Here is a 25,661-nt window from a genome sequence, read left to right as displayed (position 1 = left end):
TGCTTATAAAAGTAGTACCTCTTTTAAATGCCTCTTCCCTCAGATGTGAAATTTTATTCGTGTTACTTAACTAAACTATTCCAGGAAGAAAATACATGGTTTTTGCTGTTTGAATTATTATTAACAGTTCACAAGTTTAACCTCTGTTTGTATATATTCATTTGTTTCATAGTAAAATTACCTTTGGATTTAAGATGATTCTTTGACGAGCTGACATCATTAGACGGTGCCTTCCTCATATCTGATGATGTCGTCTCCTGAAGCAATCATCCCGAGCTCTCCATTGCGTTGTAGCTATTGCTCTCAGCTCAGTGCCTCTTTCATTTCTCTTGATTAATATCTGGTAACTTCAATTTTGTGTCTTTTTTTTTTTTTTGCTGTATAGTATTTTTCTACCTTTTTCTATTCATTTGTTTTTAATGCTGGTTTTGCACAGATGTGTCTGTTTTATGCTTTGTTATTGATACATAAATATATTTGCATTATTTGAGCTTGCTTTCATATTTTGGATTCTCAGTTACTGAGAGTATGGATTAGATGAGAACAGAGGACACTAAGTGATGCTATAATTACCGGTGAGGAAATGTAAACCAAAACTTGCGTCAGGGAGAGACTCTTTATTCTACTGCTGGGGTATTGTATGTTCTCTTTCCCCTACTCTTAATTATGTTTTGTATCAATATTTTTAAACTTGTGTCTTGGAACTTGTTCCCGATGTCTGTTCTCCATTGTCTGACTTGCCTGTCAGAATCTTCTCTCGCAAACTGCATGCATCCAAAGCACACGCAGTCTTTCGGATTGCATGGATTTTCATAGCTGATGATCAGGTGGGGAAGCAAGCTAACTGTACCTTGGCGAAGTTGTAATAGTGTCTCTGATCTAGAGGAGGAAAGGAAGACCTAGCCCATCCATTAAACCAGTGGTGTCTCAAGTATTGATATTTTAATTCCCGAAGTCATAGATCCGTGCCATATCAACCAGCAGCCGAGCAGGGCTCTTCATGGTCGCAGACCTGATCTTCTCTTCTGCTGCTCAAAAATAAAAAAAGGGTAACCCTCCCTCATAGTCATTCTTAAATTTCAAAATTAGGGCACGCAGTGCATGCAGATATGTAAGTTATTTGCATGTAACAGCTTCACTTCCCTTGGAAAAAGACCACATCTCACTGTATTATGTTCTTATTTAATAAGCTTTTTGCCCATAGACATGGAATGGAGGAAGAAAACCTTACTAACTCAGACCATAAATTATGTGTGTGCCTGAGTGTGCCTTCTTGCTTAAATATGTGGCTAAGAAAAGAGAGTGGAAGCACAATAACCCAGAAACATACATAAAGCAAACTAGCCCCGGAGGGGTGTCACGTAATTGAAACTGCAAAACAAATAGCATGCAGACTTCAAGTTGAGTTCCTTTACTTTTTTTTTTTTCTTACCCCTGCGGTTCTTTGTTTTGGATATTTTCTGTATTCTAGTTCTCATCTTTATAGTCCTTCAAAATTCTTCTCCAACATTTGCTTATTTTTTCTTCAAACTTAGGTACGACGAATGGATAAAAGCAGACAAGATTGTGAGACCAGCTGATAAAAATGTGCCGAAAATAAAACATCGAAAGAAAATAAAGGTGTGTGTTTTCGATCAGTGTTCTCGCAGTGGCTTGCAATATTTATATTTTGGACATGAAAACATGGTGGGGGTCTGCTGAGCAGGAAAACAGCTGTGCACTTTGAGGTGACTTTTAAGAGAGATGCATGCGCCAGAATCGGGAGGATGTGCGTGCGTGTGGGACACGCGCGTGTCCGCCCGATTTAAAAAGCCACCCACGTGCGTGCACAAGCCCCAGTGTGCTGATAGCTCACTTTGAACCAAGAAGGGGCAGGGCGTGGGCATTCCAGGGCAGGCCTATGAGAGGTATGCGCCCATGTCTAGTGTTGTGTCATTTTACTTCTGCTATTGAGGAGGTGTAAGTGTAAATAAAACTATTTCCAGGCATCTCTGAGCTATGTGAGTGATCTGGGTTAACCGGTGGGTGGATGCAGGCTGACAAACTAGGGGATTTAGCTTGTACGCTGGACAAACTGGTGAAATTGGTCATGATGCGGACGGGCGCCTGTAATAAAATTCCCCTACTTGCGCGGCTGAAACTTGACTTCATGCGGCTGTGCAGGCCCACTTGCAAAATTGGGCGCATACATGTGCACGCCGGGGCTATTTTATAACATACGCGCATATGTCCGCTCATGTTATAAAATTGCATTGTCTCTGGGCACGCGCCGATGCGTATGTGTGCTCGTACACGCCCATTTGAACGTTACCATCCCTGTTTGTAGACCTTTACCCAGCCAGATACTTAAATTGAACATTAGCTACTAGGGATGTGAATCGTGTGCCCAATCGTCTTAACGATCGGGTTCGGCTAGAGGGGGGGGAAAAAATCTGATCGGGGGTGATGTGAATTGGAACCGATTCCGATTCACATCGTTTTTTTTTTTTTTTAGTGAGGCCCAACCCTTTAAAATTAACCCCTTACCTTCCCCCACCCTCCCGAACCCCCCCAAAACTTTTTACGATTACCTGGTGGTCCAGTGGGGGAGCGAGGACCGATCTCCCGCTCTCGGGCCATCGGCGCCATTTTGGCTGCCACTCACAAATGGCGCCGATGGCCCGATTAAAAAAAAAACACCCGACCCTTTAAAAACGACCCCTTAGCTCCCGCCACCTTCCCGAGCCCCCCAAAACATTTTAAAATTACCTGGTGGTCTAGTGGTGGTCCCGGGAGCAATCTCCCGTTCTCGGGCCGTCGGCTGCCACTCATAAAGATGGCGCCGATGGCCCTTTGCCCTTACCATGTGACAGGGTATCCGTGCCATTGGCCAGCTCCTGTCACATGGTAGGAGCACTGGCTGGCCGGCGTCACTACCAAGTGACAGGAGCCGGCCAATGGCACGGATACCCTGTCACATGGTAAGGGCAAAGGGCCAAACGTCAAGAAACGTTTTCTAAAGAATGCTCTGCGTCGACACCATTGGATGATGTCTCCCATTGGTGTGGTTGTTATCCTGCTTGTCCGTGGAGATATATATTTTTCTGTTTTGTTTTTGTATTTTTTTTTAGATTAGAGGGCATGCCTTTGGTTCAGCCTTCAATGAAGGAGATCAGATTATCTAGTACTAGACAGAGAGCATTCAGGTGTCTGGTTTCAAAGCTGTGGGACAGTCTACTCTTGGATATACGGGTGTCCGTAGATCATCTTTCTGTTAGGCCTAAGTTGGTAAAAACATTTATTCCGGGAAGCTTTTGATTAAGCCATGTATAGTTTTGGGTTTTTCTTTTTGAGTGCTGTGGCCATCGAAAATTCTTTTTGTTGGATTTTAGTGAATATTTTAAATTACAAGAGTTTAATGTTTTGGGACCCAGAATTTAGTTTAATACTTTCAGTGTTCACTGTTTGAATGTTGTGTTGCTTTAGAAGTTGATCCTGTTTTTATGTGTTCATGTGAGTGTGTTATTTAGTTTGACTGTGGCTAGATATAAGGGGGGTAGATATTCAAAGCACGTTCAGCACTATTTAGCCAGATAAGCGTGACTTATGTGACTAAGTAACGGCCTATGAATACACGCCTATGTTCAGCAGCCGCTGCTTATCTATTTAAATCCCTTATACTGCTAAAAGTTATACGCATAAGAAGTGGGTATGTACTGGGCTGATTGAAGGCAGAGCAAGTTAGCCATATAACTTATATAGCTAACTGCCGATATTCGGAGTTAGCCAGATAAGTTTACATCTAAGTTTAGTCGCACCATAGAGCAGGTCTAAACAGTGAAGTGTGCACATATACGCGTAGATTCAGCGGCTTTGCTTTGCCACTGAATATACATCGTAACTTAGCCTGATTAGTTCTAACTGGCAAGGACAGTAGCTTTTAAACAGGCGCGTAGGTGCTCATGTACGCATATTTGTTGGCCCGCGCCCAGGGATGCAGCCTTATATCATTTGTGCGTATATGTGCACATGTTATAAAATAGCCTCTCCACGCGCACATATATGCGTAATTTTAAGTGGAGACACGCCTATGCGCACAATTGGAGCAGACTGGGAGGGAACTAGGAAAAAGGCCAATCGTGTCACCGTGCATAATTTACAAAATCCTCCCCCCCCCCCCCCCCGCGCAGAAGAGCTCACCCGCCCGCACATGTGCACACGGATATCATATTTCATAAAGTGTGCGCCGACGCGCGCATGTTATAAAATAGCTGCGTCCATGTGTGTGTGCCAGGAACCGCGCACACACGTCCGTGGTCTTAAAATCAACCCTTAAGTGTGCACACTGTTTTCACAAGCTTTCAAGTAGGAAACCTTTTGGTGTTTCCTACTTTTGGTCTTACCTTTTTTTTTTTTTTTTTTTTTTTGTTAAACTTGATTATATTGTATATTTTACTGTTTTACTTCATTGTACCTTATTAAGATTATGATTTTTGTTGTAATCCGCTTAGGACTTTACCCATCCATTTTAAAAATATATGTGCATATATTTTACTCATGAAAGTAAAGTTGGACTTACCCGCATAAGTCCCAATTTATACACGTAAGTTAGTGTATTTTATAACATGCTCGTGGTGATGAAATTACCAGTTTTATCAATTAGTCCATCAATTCGCCCAGTCCTTCTGCAGCTTATCGAGATCCTCCTGGTTCTTCAGCTTGAACTCTTCCAGGTTCACCAGACCTCCAACCTCTTCAGTACTATACAATAAACATGTTTGATATCCTTTACACCAGATAATTAGCAGATGTAAGAATGTGTAAGTTGGAAAATGTAAGCACATAAGTACCTTTTAAAATAGTAACTTACACGCATAACTGTTGGCCCCACTCAGGAACGCCCTTAGATAGCCCCTTTTTTACACACACATATATATGCACACAAAAGTGAACATATGCTTGTATTTTGAGTTTTTACACAATACAGAATATGCAAGTAGAGGCTATTTATTTGTTTATATGCTAATTTTTACAAGTGTCACGTTTTGAAAATTCACCTTTTAGTGTAATTACAGATCCCAAGTGATAAAATGGGGAAATTAGCTAGAAGGAAACTAAAAGGAGCATATGAGAGTGTTAAGTCTGCACAATTTATGGAGAATATTTAAATACCATTTTGGAAGTCCAGATTAATTGTATTCCACCAATTTAGAAAGGTTGAAAGAAGACCAAACATCTGCCAGCATATTTAAGTGATGCTGTGAAAGAGGCTATTAAAATAAAAAAGGCATCCTTCAAAAACTGGAAAGCAGGGCCTGATGAGGAAAATAGAAAACAGCATAAGCACAAGCAAATTAGATGTAAAACATTATCATAAGGCAAACCAAGAGAGAATTTGAAGAGAGATTTGCCAAAGAGGCAAAAATTAAGAATAAAAACTTTAAGCACATCAGAAACCAGAACGATTCCCTTATGAGGAAATGCTAAGGAAGTTAGGGCTCTTTAGTTTGGAGAAAAGACGGCTGAGGGGAGATATTTTATAGACCTTCAGAATGAGTGGAGTGGGTAAACGGGAATCAGTTGTTTAAAGTATAAAGACTAGGGGACATTAAATGAAGTTTCTAGGTGATACAATTAAGATAATAGGAGAAAATATTTTGTACTCGATGCATAATTAAACTCTGGAATTCATTGCTGGAGAATGTGGTGTCAGATGTTAATATAACTCGGTTTAAAAACGTTTTAAACAAGTTCCTGGAAGAAAAGTCCATAAACCATTATTAAGATGGACTTGGGGAAATCCACTGCTTATCTCAGGGATAAGCAGCATGGAATCAATTGACCTTTGGGATCCTGCCAGGTACTTAAGAACATAAGATATGCTATACTGGATCAGATCAAGGATCCATCAAGCCCAGCATCCTGTTTCTAACAGTGGCCAATTCAAGTCACAAGTACCTGGCAAGTATCCCAACATTAATAGATCCCAAGCTACTTGTGACCTGGCTTGGCCACTGTTGGAAACAGGATACTGGGCTTGATGGACCTTTGGTCTGATCCATTATGGCAAATCTTATGTTCTTATTAAGTTAATTGAACTGACTTACATTGGTCTTCCCTGTTCTCCTAGTGTCTCTCTCTATTTCAACATTTGATCCAGAGCTGATTTACTAGTTCCTTTGCAATTGTAGCATAATATACACTTCTCCAAGAATTCATCCCATTTTCCTTTGAAAGGAATCATTCAGTGAGTGTTTGTATTTGCTTTACTTCCAGCCATAAAACAATTGTCATGGTTTTATTTTAAGGAAAGGTCTATGAGTTAGTTGGAAGAGTGTTAAAGTGACTCGTTATTATCGAGGTATAGTAGTATGGTTGCTGTTTGGGCACTTGATTGTGTAGAAATAATGGTCAGTAAGCCTGCTCATTCTGTTTTGATCTGGGGAAAGGAGTTTATCTCTCAAAGGCCGGTCAAGAAATATATATTAGGTTAGTTCAAAAAAGGGTTAGCACCTTTTAGAACTTTTTGTGCTTATTGAGTTTTATTTCTGAGTATTAGAATGTAGTAAATGGTGCCTTCTGCTAGTAAATTAAAATGTTACATCTGTTTTCTTCTTTGTAGAATAAAATAGATAAAGAAAAGGAGACGTTGGAGAAGGATGAAAAATACTTTTCTAAAAATTGCAAGACCAGATGTTTTCCCAAGCCTTCACTTCACACCATCACATCAAAAAGCAAGTCCAAACTAGATATCAGCGATACCAAAATCTCTGAACAAGCACCAGCCACTGCTATAGAAATCGCGTCTATTCTTAATGGGCTACAAGGTACTAAAAATGAACTGTCTGGTTATTCTTAATTGTTCCTTAACTGTAAGAAAGTGTAAATTGTTTCTCAGGAAATTGTACAATCACAAGTCTCTCTTTTTGTTTTTTGTTTAATGCATTTCAGGTTTCAGCTTCCTCCAAATTTAGGGCCTTGCTGTGTTCTCAGCAGCCCACACAGTTGTCATTCAAATGGGCTCCCAAAAAGAGGGAACTTTTCCTTCATTGTCTCTTTATTTGTTCCCTACAGAAGGGCCTCAGTAGGCACTGGTTATATTTTAATGAGAAAAATAATCTGCTTGAAAACTCAAGGTGGAGGTGAAAGGAGTTCTTTCTGTGCTTTGTATTTTTCCTTGCTGTATGGTTCTCTCTTGCATCTTTCTCGTAGTGTCTTTTCTCCACTAAGGCTGAACACCATGTTGTATGTATGTGTTGAAAAAATGTCATCTAGAATGTTAGAATGCTGAGCTACAAGTCCGTATAAATCCTGTGTACGTCTGTATCTACTGTGTTACTGTATAAATTGCTTTATCTTCTCTTGGCCTCCCCTACCCCTCCTTTATTGTAATTGTATAGCAATCTTGACCTTTCTTTCACACTTTCCACTTTCAACTTTCATGTATATACTCCCAGGCCATCTGCCTCAACGGTGGCTGCAAATGCTTGGGTGAAATATTCATTAATAGGTGAATTTTAAAAGCCCTATGTGTGCCAGAGCCGGGAGATGCACACGCCGCACGGATTTTATGAAGCCCCGAGTATGTACATATCTCCCGTTGTGCGCACAAATCAAAACGTTAAGAAGGGGCGGGGTGTGAGCATGGTCTGGGCAGGTCATGGGCGTTCCAGGAAGATCACGTGAAATGTGCGCGTAATTCTTCACATCGACAAGCGCGCACTGGGGTCCCTTACCGCGCAAATTCTGCTATGGATGGCGTGTAAGTATTTACAAAAAAAAAAAAAAAATTTGACAAGTCAGCTGGGTTTAAGGGTCGGGGCTAATAGGATAATAGGGAGGAAGGTTAACTAGGGAGCTTGGGAAGTTGGGAGGCTTTACCTTTTCGAACTGGGAACGGACTGGGGAAACTGGTAATTGCGTCAGCATGCGTATCCAATAAAATCCCCCATTTATGCGATAGAGGCAGCATGTGCGTGCACAAGTGCGTATCCATACAAAATTGCATGTGCATATACACACATAGAGCCGATTTTATATCACACACGCACATATGCATGCATGTATGTTATAAACTGCCGAGGAAATTCGCGTGAGCTACCGTACGTGCATACACATTCGCCCGCGCGGATGTTTAAAAGTTACCGTCTAGGAGAATACAATCAGATTTTGCTGAATGAAAAGCTCAGATTCTAAATTATGATTATTGATTTTCCAACTTTTTTAGAGTATGCTTAACTAACAACAAACATTGTCTTCCCTCCTCCAATGTTTACCTGTTCCACACTCACAAGGAGAAAACAACATGAGTATTGTTTTTGAGAGGCCAGCGCTGATCTTTGGCCATCAGCAAAGGAGACATCCTTGGTTGTTGCCGTTAGCTAACTGTCAAGCAATAGGGCACGACCTATATTAATTGGTATAAATGCAATGCCAGTGCCCCTCAGGTCTGGAATATCATTTTGTGATTGTGACATGATATTTTAATTCAGCCCCAAAAATTAAAGTGCAAGAATTCTTCCCACCATTTTATAATTAGCCTGTAAAGTGAACTGATGATTTACTGACTAGGTTAAATTACTTCCGGTTAATGATACGTAAGTTCTGATTGTAAAAAAGATTGGTTTGGATGATCCAATCAAATGATGATTTGGTGCTATTAGTGATTTGTTCTGTGTCACCATGTGATAAGCCAGTGTATACGAATGGGGTATAGTTCCTGAATCTACAAACAGTTAATTTTGGAGATGTCAATTCTGGAATAAGCAGGTAGTTTTACAGCTGGATTTGTCAATGTTTGTGATTGGTTCTGTGTTAAAATCCAGTGCATGTGAATGGGAAATGGTTCCAGGATCTACAAACAGTTAATGTTGGAGAAGTCAAGTCCAGAATAATTAGTTGATTTTACAGTCATCCTGTGTTTAGCCTTGAGGACTAACAAGTATTCCCAAGGCAGAAGAAAATTGTGCCAAAGCACTGGCGGTACCAGTAGATCTAGTGGTACTACTCAATCTTTTTTAAAATTATAATTGGATTTTTATTTGATGAATTTAATTAAATGATTATACTGTGCCAGTGCATTGCATGCAGGTAGTGCACCAACAATATATTGGCGTGCGTTTGACACTCCTGAATCTTCTCACAGTTTCCATTGGAATTGGCTGCTGTTGTGTCAGGGCACTGCCCACACCTTGCCCTGGACCATTGCCACAGCCCAAAACCAGCCAGGCACACTTGCGGAAACCGTGCCCTTTATTCCTCGTTTGGGTCTATTACTTCATAAATAACAATTCAGAGGTCATTATTCAGAGAGCCAGCGAGCAGCAAAGTTATCATGTAGCTTTTTCTGAATATTCAGAAGAACATACCTAGATAAGTCTGCCATCAGATGTACACGGACAGAGTTGCATGCGGGACTTTACACAGTTAACTTCAGGGCTGGTAGTTTTCAACCCAGAGTTACACACTTAACTTTAGCCGGACGGCACTCAATATCTGTGCGCACCAACTAAAGTTTACCCTCCAGTGCCACCTCTTTTTGTCCAGATATATTTTGGGGTAGATTTTTAAAAAAACCGCATGGGGATCCATGTGCACGCAGTTCCTGGAGTGTGCACATCCACAAGGCCAGGTAGGAGTGTAGGAAGTTACCTCCCAGGCTGCTAATTTATTGGAGAGGATTTGGAGGGAACTGGGAAAAGGGCAAATCGCGTCGCCGCGCATGTTGTAAAACAGGATTCCCGCACGCACATGCGCGCCGGATTTTAATATCCACATGCGCGAGCGGGAGGGCTGTTCCACGTACGGGGGATTTTTAAAATAGCGCGCGGTGACGTGATTTGGCTTTTTCCCCGGTTCCCTCCAAGTCCGCTTCAATAAATTAGTGGCCTAGGAGGTAACTTCCTACACTCCTACCTGGCCTTCCTACCTTTTCCCCTCTCCTTCCCGACCCCTACACCTGCCCTAACCTTTCTAAATGTATTTGTATTTTACATACGTGCTCTAAGGAGCAGACGAACGTTCCGCGCACCTGCCGGCTTCTGGCGCGCACTTCCTCAGGACAGCGTCTAATGGCGCTGTCTCACCCCACCTCCCGGCCTGCCCCTTTCTTCAGGCCCATCACTTATGCGCGCACCAAGGGTTACACGTGCGGTTGGGCCCTTTCGAAAATGCGCGCAGCACATGCAGGGCCCAGCCACGCACATAACCCTCGAATTTTCAGTGTGCGGGCCTTTTAAAATGTGGGCGTTTGTGCTCAGAATGAGTAGTACACCCACAGTTTATCTGCTCAAGAAGGGGAAATATTCCAGTCTTGGCTTTTCTCCAGCTAACTCCCAAAATTAGCCAGACAGAGCCTTAGAATAACGACCTCACTGTTTCTTTCTTCTTGTTCTGTACAGATTGACTGAATTACTTTTGTGTGCCCACTCTGCTGTGGGAAATGCAGTGTTTTATTGGGTGTTTTTGTTTCTGCCTTTGTTCGACAGCACCCACTTCACTCCTTTGCTATCTCGGCCTTTCTCACAGCTTCCCTCGGCACTTCCTGACCCTTATTTTAAATTCTTTTTATTTGGGCCGCAGTAGAAGGAGAAGCTGCAGATTTTAGGTCCATGTTCATTTTAACCAAACAGGATTTTCTAGTTTGAATAAAGTAGCATGGTTGCTGAATTAGTCCATGTGGGCACATAGAAAGCTAACTCAGAAAAAAAGCCGTTAGGTGATGGCTTTTTGGGACTAATCCGGTAAAAGGCTTTCATCCACAACTTGTTTGTTGACTTTTATTTCCTTGTACAAAGGAGACAAAAGCAGGATCTGACCTCAAAGAAGCAGCAGCAGCAGGAAAAGGGGAACTCCAATAGGGGCTGGTGGTAGAAGCTGCTGTGATACTTAGCACAAGTTTTTGCCATGCGGAAATGACTATAGATGTAGTAAAAGGTTTCAGCAAGAAAGAAGCACATTAAATCCTGATGCCGGCAGTGAGGTAAAATACGGCACTGCCCTGCAAATGAAAATGTAAATGAGCTTTACCGCTGAAATTAGCTGCGATTTTCATATGGAAAGTCCGCTAACATTTCGGTGGTTTTAATGTTGAATTTTTACTTCAGGGGGGGGGAACTGAAAAACTTGGGCGCTGAAGCTTTACTTCAGGGGTCAGAACTGAGGTCAAGCCCTGGGGATGTGTTTGACAGGATACATGCAGGCATTGATGTTGTTGTGCCTGCGGTGGTGTCTCTGCTGCAGGGTTTTGCTTGTTGTTTAGCTGCAAAAATGGAGTACCTTGAAATCTTTGAAAGGAAGAAAAAAGCTTTTTTAAAAAAGAAAAATTAAAATCATTAAATTTGGGGGGGTTTCGGCACATGAAGGCTCATGGCCATGGTTCTGTTTCAGCTGGAAACACAAACTGCCAAGCCCCTCTCTTCCCCCCTCCCCCCCCCCAAAAAATATATTAACTTGCTGAGGAAATATCCCTTCTGATAAATGGGTAAACGTACGCGTGCATGTGTCATCTTCGTCTGTAAGTTTTACCCTGACTGAGCAGGGTTCTTGGGGTCAGAAATGAGGAGGGAGTTTGGACTTAAGTGCATACTCCTGAGTTTTAAAAATATTAAGTACATTTTTAAAGGGGTTACATATGGAAAAATAGCATTTAGCATGCAAGTACCCTGTATACGCATAAATGCTATTTTATAACATCCAAAATTTTGCGCATAATATTGGTTTTGCATGCACATTTACCTGCGCCATAAAAGAGGCAGTCTAGGGGACGCTCCAGGGTGAGGTCAAGAGGTGCACACAAGTTGCTATCTAAACCCCCCCTACCTTTTGTTGGCAGATTTACGCCTGCTGAAAGCAGACGTAAATCTGCGCGCGCCGGCAGGCTGCTGGCACGCCATCACCCGACCCGGGGGCTTGTCAGGAGGCATCGACCACGCCCCCGGTCCGGCGCTTCGCCCCGGTCCCCACCTCGAGCCGACCCCGGACACGCCCCCTCCCCGCCCCTTTTACGAAGCCCCGGGACTTGTGCGCGCGCCGGCGGCCTATGCAAAATAGGCGCGCCGGCACGCAAGGGCCCTGCGCGCGTAAATCCAGCCGGATTTATGCGCGCAGGGCATTTAAAATCCGGCCCAAAGAGGCTTTTGCATGTAGATTTGCCAGCTTAATTACGTGATTTTATACCTGCTAATTATCTTGACTTAGTGATATTAAGCGTGTTTATTGTGTATAATTGGTCAGGTGGGAGGTCTAGGTAAACTGGGGGGAGTTCAGGCTGAAAAACCTGGAAGGTCTCAATGACCTGGAGAAGGACTGGGTGAACTGTTGGAAGAATTGGTAAAACTGGTCATTTTAATTTTGCGTACATGTTTTAACATAACATAAGGAATTGCCATACTGGATCAGACCAAGGTCCATCAAGCCCAGCATCCTGTTTCCAACAGTGGCCAATCCAGGCTACAAGTACCAACACTAAGAAGATCCCATGCTACTGATGCAATTAATAGCAGTGGCTATTCCCTAAGTAAACTTGATTAATAGCCGTTAATGGACTTCTCCTCCAAGAACTTATCCAAACCTTTTTTGAACCCAGCTACACTAACTGCACTAACCACATCCTCTAGCAACAAATTCCAGAGCTTTATTGTGTGTTGCATGAAAAAGAATTTTCTCCGATTAGTCTTAAATGTGCTACTTGCTAACTTCATGGAATGCCCCCTAGTCCTTCTATTCGAAATGTAAATAACCGAGTCACATCTACTCGTTCAAGACCTCTCATAATCTTAAAGACCTCTAATATATCCGCCCTCAGCCGTCTCTTCTGCAAGCTGAACAGCCCTAACCTCTTCAGCCTTTCCTCATAGGGGAGCTGTTCCATCCCCTTTATCATTTTGGTTGCCCTTCTCTGTACCGTCTTCATCGCAACTATATCTTTTTTGAGATGCGGCGACCAGAATTGTGCACAGTATTCAAGGTGCGGTCTCACCAAGGAGCGATATAGAGGCATTATGACATTTTCCATTCTATTAACCATTTCCTTCCTAATAATTCCTAATATTCTGTTTGCTTTTCTGACTGCTGCAGCACACTGAGCCGACGATTTTAAAGTATTATCCACCTTGATGCCGAGATCTTTTTCCTGGGTGGTAGCTCCTAATATGGAACCTAAAATTGTGTAAATACAGCAAGGGTTATTTTTCCCTATATGCAACACCTTGCACTTGTCCACATTAAATTTCATCTGCCATTTGGATGCCCAATCTTCCAGTCTTGCAAGGTCCTCCTGTAATGTATCACAGTCTGCTTGTGATTTAACTACTCTGAATAATTTTGTATCATCCGCAAATTTGATAACCTCACTCGTCGTATTCCTTTCCAGATCTTTTATATATATATATATATATATATATATATATATATATATTGAAAAGCACCGGTCCAAGTACAGATCCCTGAGGCACTCCACTGTTTACCCTTTTCCACTGAGAAAATTGACCATTTATTCTTACTCTCTGTTTCCTATCTTTTAACCAGTTTGTAATCCACGAAAGGACATCGCCTCCTATCCCATGACTTTTTAGTTTTCGTAGAAGCCTCTCATGAGGGACTTTGTCAAACACCTCTGAAAATCCAAATACACTACATCTACCGGTTCACCTTTATCCACATGTTTATTAACCCCTTCAAAAAAATGAAGCAGATTTGTTAGGCAAGACTTCCCTTGGGTAAATCCATGTTGACTGTGTTCCATTAAATCATGCCTTTCTATATGCTCTACGATTTTGATCTTGAGAATAGTTTCCACTATTTTTCCCGGCACTGAAGTCAGGCTCACTGGTCTCTAGTTACCCGGATCGCCCCGGAGCCTTTTTTAAATATTGGGGTTACATTAGCCACCCTCCAGTCTTCAGGTACAATGGATGATTTTAATGATAGGTTACAAATTTTAACTAATAGATCAGAAATTTCATTTCTGAGTTTCTTCAGTACCCTAGGATGCATACCATCTGGTCCAGGTGATTTGCTACTCTTTAGTTTGTCAATCTGGCCTACTACATCTTCCAGGTTGACAGTGATTTCGTTCAGTTTGTCTGATGCATCACCCCTGAAAACAATCTCTGGAACTGGTATCTCCCCAACATCCTCAATAGTAAACACGGAAGCAAAGAATTCATTTAGTCTTTCTGCAATGGCCTTATCTTCCCTATGAGCCCCTTTAACCCCTTGGTCATCTAATGGTCCAACCGACTCCCTCACAGGTTTCTTGCTTTGGATATATTTTAAAAAGTTTTTATTATGAGTTTTTGCCTCTATGGCCAACTTCGTTTCAAATTCTCTCTTCGCCTGTCTTATCAATGTTTTACACTTAACTTGACTGCTTATTTTGTATCCTATTTTCTTCAGATGGATCCTTCTTCCAATTTTTGAAGGATGTTTTTTTGGCTAAAATAGCCTCTTTCACCTCACCTTTTAACCATGCCAGTAATCGTTTTGCCTTCCTTCCACCTTTCTTAATGCGTGGAATACATATTGACTGCGCCTCTAGGATTGTATTTTTAAACAATGTCCAAGCCTGTTGAACACTTTTAACCTTTGCAGCTGCACCTTTCAGTTTTTTTCTAACTATTTTCCTCATTTTATCAAAGTTTCCCTTTTGAAAGTTTAGTGTTAGAGCTGCAGATTTACTTATTGTCCCCCTTCCAGTTATTAGTTTAAATTTGATCATGTTATCACTGTTGCCATGTGGCCCTACCACCGTTACCTCTCTCACCAAATCCTGCGTTCCACTAAGAATTAAATGTAAAATAGCTCCCTCTCTTGTTGGCTCCTGAACCAATTGCTCCATGAAGCAATCATTTATTACATCCAGGCACTTTATGTCTCTAGCAAGTCCTGATGTTACATTTACCCAGTCAATATTGGGGTAATTGAAATTTCACCAAACACAGAAAGTGCAGAATGAGTGTTAAATCCTGATGGAAAACTCAAAAAGGATTCAAATGTCAAAGGTTTTATTCATTCAATAAGGCAACTCCACTGGTTTAGACAGCATACATCTTAATGGCGTCCCCCGACACGGTCCCGTGTTTCGCCTCGGGCTGCATCGGGAGGGCACACCACCAGGAATTCAAAACAAATGACTGTAAAAGACAGATACAAATCAGGATACAAGGCAGGACTTACAACCAAACAATTTCAAATAGAAGAAGTGTATAAATCGGGTCACAACATACCTGACAGCAGAAGATGCTTAGAACTGGCAGGGAGCGCACTTCCCCTAAACACTGACAGGTAATTGAAATTTCCCATTGTTATTGCACTGCCAGATTGGTTTGCTTCCCTGATTTCTCTTAGCATTTCATCATCTGTCTGACCATTTTGTCCAGGTGGACGGTAGTATACTCCTATCACTATACTCTTACCCAACACACATGGGATTTCTACCGTGTATGTTGGGTAATGCTGAGCATTTAATCTTTTGTAGGATCTTTATTCTGTTGGACTCTATACCCTCCCGGACATAAAGTGCTACACCCCCACCAAGTTGATCCTCCCTATCATTGCGATATAATTTGTACCCTGATATAGCACTGTCCTATTGGTTATCCTCCTTCCACCAAGTCTTTGTGATGCCAATTATGTCAATCTCATCCAGGGGCGGATTGAGGGAAAATAGTGGCCTGGGGGATTTTTCTCCATACTGGCCCATGGGTACCCAATTACATATACAATATAATTTACATATATATGTACACACCCCTATATTTCTTCATGGTCCTCCCGTATCAACACAGTACTATTTGCCAAAACTCAAAGAATAACAACCCCACCTATGAAAAAGAATACCACAAATATTACACCAGAATCTAAAATATCAATACACCTCCTATCAGAAAAACAGAACAGGCCAAGCTACTACAGATCCTTACAGAGAAACCACATGCTAAAAGAATGCTTCATCTCAGTTTTTTTATGCAGAACACAAACTCTCACCAAATACAGAATAAAGCCACATAAAGTATAAACAGAAATGTGCAGACAAAAACTAAACTGTAAAACGTATCATGCCAGACTCTATACAGTGCAACAATGGAAAAACAAAAATGTCACCATTCCTCATGAAACAATCAATAAAATCAAGATATATAAATCATGAATCATAAATATAAAATCATACTAATAAAATAATTTCAAAACAGCTGATGAATAGAATATCTACTAATTAAAGACTCAAGCAAATTTTGAAACCTTTACCAAACACCAATAAAATATTTCAAACAGCAGACACATCACATACTACCCAATAATTAAAATGGTAGTCAATCAAGAAAAATGAACTTAAAAAGTCACCTTTACTTACCCTCTCCAGCAGTTCTCCTACTCCTTTCCCTTGCAGGCCACACCAGAAGCAGCAGTAGCTGCTGAAGCTGTCCTCACGGTCCTCTTCCTTAGGGACCACAACCAATCTCTTCTCTCTCTCTCTCTCTCTCTCTCTCTCTCTCTCTCACACACACACCAGTCATACCCTCAAGACCAGTTTCTGTCTCTCATACACCAATCATCTCCCCAACCAGTCTCTCTCTCTCACACACTCACACACACCAGTCATCTCCCTGATCAGTCTCTCTCAATCACACAATGCTCTCGCTCCCTCTTACACACAGGATTTCACTTACACACAAGCTCTCAATCACACACATGCCCTCTCTCACAGCCACAAGCCAGCCAAAAACATGCTCCATCTCTCTTGCACACACACATTGACACACAGAAGCACTCTCCCTGTCTCACATACACATTACACTCTCACAGAAGCACCTTGCTTTCAGACTTGCAGCATTTTTCACTTTTACTAAAAGTGAAAGTGATGATCCCAACCATTAAATAAGAGAACCACATTCCTATCAGAAGGCAAAATGACACCCTTCCTTCAGGTTCTGTCCTCCCAAGGGACAGCCACCCACACCGTACAGCTTCTCTTGTTTTACGCTTTCAGGCAATAAAGCAAGTGTCTTTCTTCAAACTATCAGTCATATGATTATTCATGTGGAAGATATGGAACCGAAAGACATCCTTAGTCAACTTCCCTTTCAAATGGAAAGATTCCAGTCTTAGTCATTTAAAAATATACATTTTAAAAATAAATAGCAAAACCATTTCAGATTGGAACTATTCTAGTCTTCATGCTTAAATTATGCTTTAAAAAAAACAAACAAACCCCACCTGGCATCAGTATCTTAAATTTGTGATTTTGCTGAGATGAACATTTTAAATAGTTTAATTTTTTTTTGCTTTAGTATTTGTCTATACCTACTTAACTAAATTTTATTTTCGAGAAGAGGGATGCTTAAAATTCAGTAATTTCATTTTTCATCCAACTTTTCAAAAGTTGCGCTACCAGCACAAAAGTTGAAGTATATGTATTATCACATTTCATTTTTTTTTTTAAACTGGCAGATTCCTTTCTCACATTTACACATACACACAGACAGAAGCATTGTTCCTTTCTCACATTCACACATACACACACATATACACACACAAGCACCGTTCCTTTCTCACATACACACACAGAAGCACCCTTCCGATCTAAGGCCCCCCGCTGAACAGCTGGTCTCCGGCGGCGGTTAGCAGCACCGGTGTTCACTTCTTCGGCCCCCGCCGGCCTCGATTTTAATTTCTTTGGCCCCCGCCGGCCTTGGTTTTAATTTCTTCGGCCCTCTGGCTTGGTCTCTGGTGGGGGCCGAAGAAATTAAAGTCGAAGCTGGCGGGGGCTGAAGATATTAAAATCGAGGCCGAAGAAAAGAAGATGGGCGCCTCCCAGCCAGCTTCAAGTGGGGGCTGGCTAGGCGGCGCGCATCTTCTTTTCTTCGGCCTCCGCCTCCGCTGGCCTCGATTTTAATTTATTCGGCCCCTGCCGGCTTGGTATCCGGCGGGGGCTGGCTGGGAGGCTCCCATCTTCATTTCTTCGGCCCCTGCCAGCTTGGTCTCCCGTGGGAGCTGGCTGATCTTCTTTTCTTCGGCCTCTGCCGGCCTCGATTTTTATTTCCTTGGCCCCCATTGGCTTGTCTCTGGCGGGGACTGGCTGGGAGACGCTGAGGCTGGGCTGAGGAAGAGCCACGCGGTCGAGACCACGTGACCAGCTAGACCGGCGCACCGGGGGAAGCCTGATCCCCCGATAGGCCAATCCGCCCCTGTTCTCATCATTTGCTGCTATACACTCTAACTCTCCCATCTTACTTCTTAGACTTCTGGCATTGGCATACAGACATTTCAAAGTGTGTTTTTTGTTTGTTTTAACAACCTGCTTTTCACTTGTTTGGGATAATTCGGAAATCATTAGCTTTGGTGATTTTTTACATATAGGCATATGAACTATGTTTGCTTTTAATGGAACCTCTCTGTTGGGATGCCCTAACTCTCCTGTTTCATTAGTATCCTTCAAGGATACATTTCTCCGAACCATGCACTGCTGAGTGACTGTCGGCTTTCCCCCATGTTCTAGTTTAAAAGCTGCTCTATCTCCTTTTTGAAAGTTAGCGCCAGCAGCTTGGTGCCACCCTGGTTAAGGTGGAGCCCATCCTTTCGGAAAAGTTTCCCCCTTCCCCCAAATTTTCCCCAGTTCCTTACAAACTGAATCCCTCTTCCCTGCACCATCGTCTCATCCACACATTGAAACTCTGGAGCTCTGCCTGCCTCTGGGGACCTGCATGTGGAACAGGGAGCATTTCAGAGAATGCCACCCTGGAGGTTCTGGATTTCAGCTTCCTACCTAAAATCCTAAATTTGGCTTCCAGAACCTCTCTCCTACATTTTCCTATGTTGTTGGTGCCCACATGTACCACAACAGCCGGCTCCTCCCCAGCACTGTCTATAATCCTATCTAGGTGACACATGAGATCTGCCACCTTCGCACCAGGCAGGCAAAGTTACCATGCGGTCCTCACATCCACCAGCCACCCTGCTATCTACATTCCTAATAATCGAATCACCAACTATGATGGCCGGCCTAACCCTTCCCTCCTGGGCAGTAGCTTTTTCCTCATCAGCCTCCACATACTCCTCTCCATCACCTCTGAGTCTCACAATGCCACTTTTGCACTTCCTTCTATCACTAACATATCTTAAAAAAAAACCAAACAAACCTTGTTTCACCATATTTGCTATTTTTTCTTCTATTTAAATTTTTGCATTCCTGACTACTTTCCCAGTTTGTATTACCTTTTCCAGATATTTTTGTCTGTCCTTCTCTTTCTGCGATCTCTTGTAGTTTATGAACATTGATCTTTTCTCCCATACCTTGTCAGCTGCTACTTTAGAAAACCATAATGGCCTCTTTTTCCATTTTTCTTTATTTACTTTCCTAACAAAAAGATTAGTTGCCCTTATGAGATCTCCTTTTAGTTTTGCCCACTGCTCTTCTATTTCCCCTAGATTTTTCCATCTAGCTAATTACTCCTTGAGGTACTCCCCCCCCCCCCCCCCCCCCCCCCCCGTTTTAAGAGAGTTTTTCTGAAAACTAGGTCCCTAACCTTTGAATGAACCTTTATCTCTTGCGCAGGGTTGGTTCTCTAATGAGGTAGGGTGAGGCGGCTACTTCAGGTGGCAAGATTTTGAAAGTGGCAGCAAGCGTCCCCCAAAAGGCCCCTGCAGTGGCCGCCTCACCCTCACTTTACATTTGGAATGCTAAGCCAGCAGGATTCCTATGCCCTGCTGGAAGGAAGTCCGCAGCTCCACAGGATGAAGGGCTGACAGGGTTCCTGTTCTATGCCAGCAGGAAGATGACCCCGAGGTGGACCTCCTGGCATGGCAGTAACCAAAAAAGAGAGGGCGAGGCCATGTGTTTGTGTATGTGAGAGAGAGCAAGCTTGTGTGTGTGTGTTGTCTGCTTGAGTGAGATGCAGCTTACTTGTATGTGTATGGATGTGAGAGGCAGTTTTGCTTGTGGGTGTGTGTGAGAGAGAGGCAACTTGTATGTGTATGTGTGAGAGAGAGAGGCTGCTTGCTTGTGCCTGTGTGAGAGAGAGGCTGTGTATAGTGAGAGAGCCTGTGTGAAGGTATGTGTGCGTTTGTGAGAGAACCTATGTGTTTGTGTGAGAGAGAAAAAGAAGATAAAATTAACGCACCCTTCACTTCCCCAATTCATAAGAATCTCAGGGTGACTGGAAATCAAAAGATCCTAGATATGGAGAGTGGGGAATTTTTTTCTTATTAGTTTTAATTCATTTATTTGAAGGCTTTTCTGTACCAACATTAGTGGGTACATCATGTCAGTTTACATCAAACATTAGATGGAAAATACAATGAACAGGGACGGGGGAGGGGGGATCTTGTTGTTGGATCTTGTTCGATGTGTCTGTTTTGAAATATTTTATTGGGTTTTTTTAAAACCTTTTTACATTTTTTTTTTAATTTAATTATTGAATGATGTTCTGGTCAGCTGTTTTGAAATATTTCTTCTTTCTATAATTATAATATTATGATTGATGTATTACAGTTTGAGATTTTATTATTGTTTCATGAGGTTTGAGAGTGTTTGTTTTTCCATTGTTGCACTGCATACAATCTGGTTTGTTGTGATTTCCGGTTCAGTTTTTCTCTACACATTTCTATTTTTATTTATAGTGTTTTTATTCTGCTTGTGTGACCAAGGTGAGGTATTCTGTTGGCATGTAGTTTCTTTGTAGGGATTTATAGCAGACTGCCTTGTTCTGTTTCCCTAATAAGAGGTGTATTGATGTTTTAGGACTTGGTGTAATATTTGCAGTGTTGCCTTTTCATAGGTAGGGTTGCTACTGTTTGAGTGCTAGCAATTAGTGCTGTTTTGGTATGGGTTGTTTACTAAATTGTAATTGCAGTTCAGTTTACATATGGCTTTCTGAAGGCCAAGCCATTATCAAACGCAATTTACTATAGGCCTAATACCATATGGGTTCAAAGTCTTTGTTGCAGTGTTTTCTAGTGGCACCATGGCAGTGCATATAAATATATACGTTGTTGAGATATTTTTACTTAAGAAGACTGAATGTTATTTTTCATCTAAAATCTTCTGTTATGAATGCACAGTTTTTAATTATGTATGATGAGGGCTGGGAGGAAGGGGGCGCAAGGCAGTAAAGTTCGCCTAGGGTGTGCCTAATACCCTTGCACCAATTTGGAGACTCCACCACACACAGGGGCAAATGCTGGGGAAATGGAGGTAGGTCATAGGGTTCCTGGGTATGTGTGGTAAGGTTGCCAGCTTCGTAGAAATATTATCAGTATCTGCCACCCCTCTGCGAACTCTGACTCCAAGGGGACACCCCCCCCCACCCCCTCCCAGCCCTCTTGATGAAGTCACCTGTGCTGTAACTTAGTGGGGAGAGGAAACGCCACCTCATCCCACACCTCAGGCAACAGATTGCCCTTCTCTTGCTCTCTAATACTGAACCATACCATCCGGTGTTTACTGTATCCCAGATGATCATCCACTACATCAGTTGGTAAGCACCCAGTCCAGTTTTGCCCCCTTCTATGTGGGTTCCGTTACCGGCTGACAGAACTGTTCTCCTATCAGAGAATCCAGGATCTCCCTGCTTCGAGAAGACCCTGCAGCCAGGATGTCCCAGTCAACATCTAGCAGATTGAAATCCCCTTGCAATAACACCTCCCCTTTCACAGCAATCCTGGAATATCCTCCGTTAAATCTCTATCCATTTCTTCAGACTGTGATGGAGGTCTGTATAATTACACCAACATAAATAGATGTGCCATTCCCTCTTTCCAGTCCACGGCCCACACTACTCTTCCCTATCCTAGCAGCCATTATTCTTTCTGGCTCTAGGCAGCTTCTATTCCTTCCAGCATAGAGCATTTCTTCTGCTCCCGGCCCCACACCAGTCTATTCTGCCTGATAACAAGTATGAGAGAACCCAAATTTATGTACCTAGGAGAACATGGCATATGTTTCAAGGGTTTGTTTGGGTTTTTTTTTCCAGACCTGCCTGTGGCCATCACCTCCATATGTCATAGTTATCATATTCCACTGCATCTATCCCTGTTGCCTTCAAATATACTGTGATCGTATCACTCTTCAAAAAAAGCTTCAGTGAAAGCTATGTCTTGCTATCATTCTATTTCCCTCCTCCCTTTTTCATCTTAATACTTGAAAATTCTCTTGATCTCTACTGTCTTGAATTTCTTGCATCTCAAGCCATTATCCATCTACTCCAATTTGGTTTCCACTTTCTACATTCCATAGATGCCCCTTTGCCAAAGGTGTCAGTGACCTCTTCATGGCAAAGGCCCAGGGCCTTCTCTCAGTCATCATTCTTGACATTTCTGCTCCTATTGACACTATTGATTTCTCTCTCCTCCTTTATATTGTGTCCTGTACTGGGTCTGCTGTTTCTGCCATTCCACTTTTAGTAGGTCCTCCTCCATCACACTCCCACTATCATTTATTGTACCTCAGGGCTCTTTCCTAGGCCATCTTCTCTATGCTCATTCCCTTAGTGCTCTGATCTCCCACATATTTATGATAACTCATAGATGTAAATCCATCACAACTTTCACCAAGAATCAAATCACAAATCTCAGCCTGCTTGTCCACCATCACTCTCTGGTTGTCCTACCATCACCTTAAACTTAACTCAGCCAAAAAAAGAACTTATCTTGTCTCTCAACCAAGTCCTCCAACCTCTCTTTCTATCTGCATGGATAATACGGTCATCCTCCCAATCCCTTGTTCCACAACCTTGGGGTTATCTTCATCTCTTTTCTCTCCTCTCTATATATCCAAAACTCTACTAAAACATGTCATTTCTGTCACTACAACGTGACCAAAATCTATTCCTTACATTTTGATAAAGCTACCAAAACCCTTATCCACGCTATCATCAACTTACATTTAGTTCAGCGAGAGGTCCAGGTTGCAATAGTCTATCTCCACTATTGTCTATTAAAAATTCAGTTTTTTAACTTGTTTTCTTCCATTGTCATTACACCTCATATAATCTCTCTTCTCAAGTCATTACATTGACTCCTCATTTACTTCCAATTACCCATAGTGCATCCACGCTGCTGCTCCTCATTACTTTTTTCTCTTATTTCCTCCTACATCTCTCTTTGTGACCCCCCACACTATGACAGGGCACGCTGATCTTATCTGTACCTTTCTCCATTGCCAACCCCCCACCTTCAGCTTGCTGCATTCTATGCCTGGAATAGTCTTCCTGAGTTGGTGTATCATTCCCTTTTGTCATCATATTCAAGTTCTGCCTACCAACCCACTGTGACTGGATTACAAGCTCCACGGAGCAGGGACTGTGTCCTATGTGTGTGTTTGTAGCACTGCATCTATCTTATAGCGTTAAAGAAATAAGTAACAGTGGTAGTCTTAGTAGAATAGAATTCATGCAGCTTATAGGGGCTGCAATTTAAAGATCCATGATGGTACGTTTTAGAGAGTAACCGTGATCTTTTAGGTGAATTTTCAAAGGAGTTACTCATGTAAATGAAGCTATTTTCAAAGCCATTTACCTGCATAAAATGCACTTAATGCAAGTAAATCCTTTGGACAATTCAATGGCATATATTGCAGCACGTTTCAAAAGCCCACTTGTATGGGTAAGGTGCATTTACGTGTCTCAAACCCAGTTTTAAGCAGGTAAATGCTTTTGAAAATCAGGCCCTTAGTGTATGAGTACTGAAATCTTTGTAGCATTCAAAAGGCCCTTTCTTGGGAGTTAATTAGGAGAAACATTTTTTATGTACTACAAAGCATTCTAATTTCTAGACATGCCATTGGTGGATCTGTTTTCTTATAAATTGTTAGACTTTATTAATATAAGGCATTTATTAGAAAGCCCTAACTAATAATAATAAAATAGTTAATCTGCCTGCAGATGTTTATCTGTATTGTAATTCTCTTTTCTTGTGCGTTTTATCTGCTAGCTTCTGAAAGCTCTGCGGAAGACAGTGGGCATGAGTGTGACCAAAGCTTTCACAATACAGATAATGGGGAAGACGAAGTATTTCCGAAGGATTCTTTAGGTGAGACCAAAACTGATCTCAGCCCGAAAGAGAAGAGCACCACCTCGTTCACAGAGGAAACCGCGGCACATGCGGACACAGTAGTATCTCATGAAGCTTCTCAGTCACCAGAAGGATTTAAGAAAGAAGTCTCCGAAGATTTTGATTCCAAAGAAGAAACTGAGGCCACGAACAGAAGAAAAGAGCGAAGAAAGGAAGCACAGGAGAAAATAAAGTTGCAGGTAAAACGTGGAAAAAGAAGCTACTGCAACTCTGACGACTGTTTACAAGCCGCGTCACTCAGCAGAAGAGATGAGAAGTCTAGAGGCAAAGAACTGTTTATTGAATTAGCAAATAGCAGCAGCTCCTGTTCGGATGAGGATGAGGAGGAAAAATCGAAACCAAAAATGACTCCAACAAAGAAATACAATAGATTAGAAGACCGAAGGAAGTCTTTGCGGACTACTGCCTTCTATACGAGTTTCTCTGATATTCCAGACAAAAGGATGAAGCTTCTCAGTAGTTCCGATGAAAGACTTCAGAATGTCAGAGCAAAGGACCGAAAAGATGTCTGGTCAAGTATTCAAGGGCAGTGGCCAAAAAAGACATTAAAAGAGCTTTTTTCAGACTCTGACACAGAAGCTGCAGCTTCCCCACCTCGTGAGCCCCCTGAGGAAGTTAGAACAGAATTGCTGCTGCAGCCTGTTAAAGAAGAAGAAATCAGTTTGTCCACCTGTGAAATGAAAACCCCTTTGCAAGCCAGTGCGGATGGCAAGTATGTTGAAGAAAAAAGAACTGAGGTGGGCGACAAGAAAACGGAGTTTCCAAGCAGTGGCAGTAATTCTGTGCTCAATACCCCGCCTACTACCCCCGAATCCCCGGCATCCGGGACTGAATCCAGCAGGCAGCAGATTACCTGTCCTCTCGAAATCGCAGAGACAATGATGCAAAACCAAGAAGAAGTGCAAAGTATCAAAAGCGAAACGGACAGCACAATCGAGGTGGATAGTGTTGCTGGGGAGCTTCAAGATCTCCATTCCGAAGGAAATCTTTCGCCGACAGGATTCGATGCCAGTGTCAGCTCCAGTAGTAGCAATCAATTGGAAGCAGAGCACAAAGATAAAGGTAACGGGGGCAGGGGAAGGTGGAAAGAGTGACATTAGATGCCTGTTGCACTTTAATTGTGTTGAAGCCACCCAGTGGATCTGACAACAGTGTAAGGTGTCTCACCTAGCAGGTCAGCTGTGGCTTTAGTTGCTGTAGAAGGGAGAGTAAGCTGCCCCCAGGCTGAAAGCTTAATACCCCCTAGAAGCTGGTTGAAAGTGACCGTGTGTCTCAGAACATTGAAGCAGCATTCACAGCCTCCAAGTCACGGGCGGTTTGCTTGTTCTGGAAAGGAAGGGCATTGGGGTCTAAAATTGGCTTATGCTATGTTGCAAGTTTTGAATTTATTTCTATTTCTTTTCTATGATTTAATCTTGCATAATGCCTGTTTTTCTTTCAAATATGTTATACATTTGATTTGTTTCAAAATGCATAAATAAAATGTAAAAAAGAAAAGTGGAGGGGGAATATTGACTAATTATATGCAGTTAAGTCGTGGCACTTTGAAAAGTGATGAAGTTGGAGAGGGGGGCAAAGTAAATGCAAATCAAATAGTGTTTTTGTATGTCGCT

The 25,661-nt window shown here is 42.2% G+C and overlaps 1 protein-coding gene across 5 annotated transcripts in view; it reads left to right on the top strand.

The window, feature by feature from the left end:
• Window positions 1-25,661, top strand: part of ARID4B (AT-rich interaction domain 4B) — a 486,307-nt gene that overhangs the window by 434,162 nt on the left and 26,484 nt on the right. For all 5 annotated transcript variants that reach the window (XM_029593836.1, XM_029593835.1, XM_029593838.1 and 2 more), the window contains exons 18-20: window positions 1,536-1,620; window positions 6,602-6,806; window positions 23,908-25,110. In XM_029593836.1, the coding sequence (XP_029449696.1) occupies window positions 1,536-1,620; window positions 6,602-6,806; window positions 23,908-25,110 (1,493 nt within the window). The remainder of the gene's footprint in view (window positions 1-1,535; window positions 1,621-6,601; window positions 6,807-23,907; window positions 25,111-25,661) is intronic.

This window comes from Rhinatrema bivittatum, chromosome 3 (assembly GCF_901001135.1).
Source record: "Rhinatrema bivittatum chromosome 3, aRhiBiv1.1, whole genome shotgun sequence".
Lineage (NCBI taxonomy): Eukaryota > Metazoa > Chordata > Amphibia > Gymnophiona > Rhinatrematidae > Rhinatrema > Rhinatrema bivittatum.
This window is presented reverse-complemented; position numbering and strand designations above follow the sequence as displayed.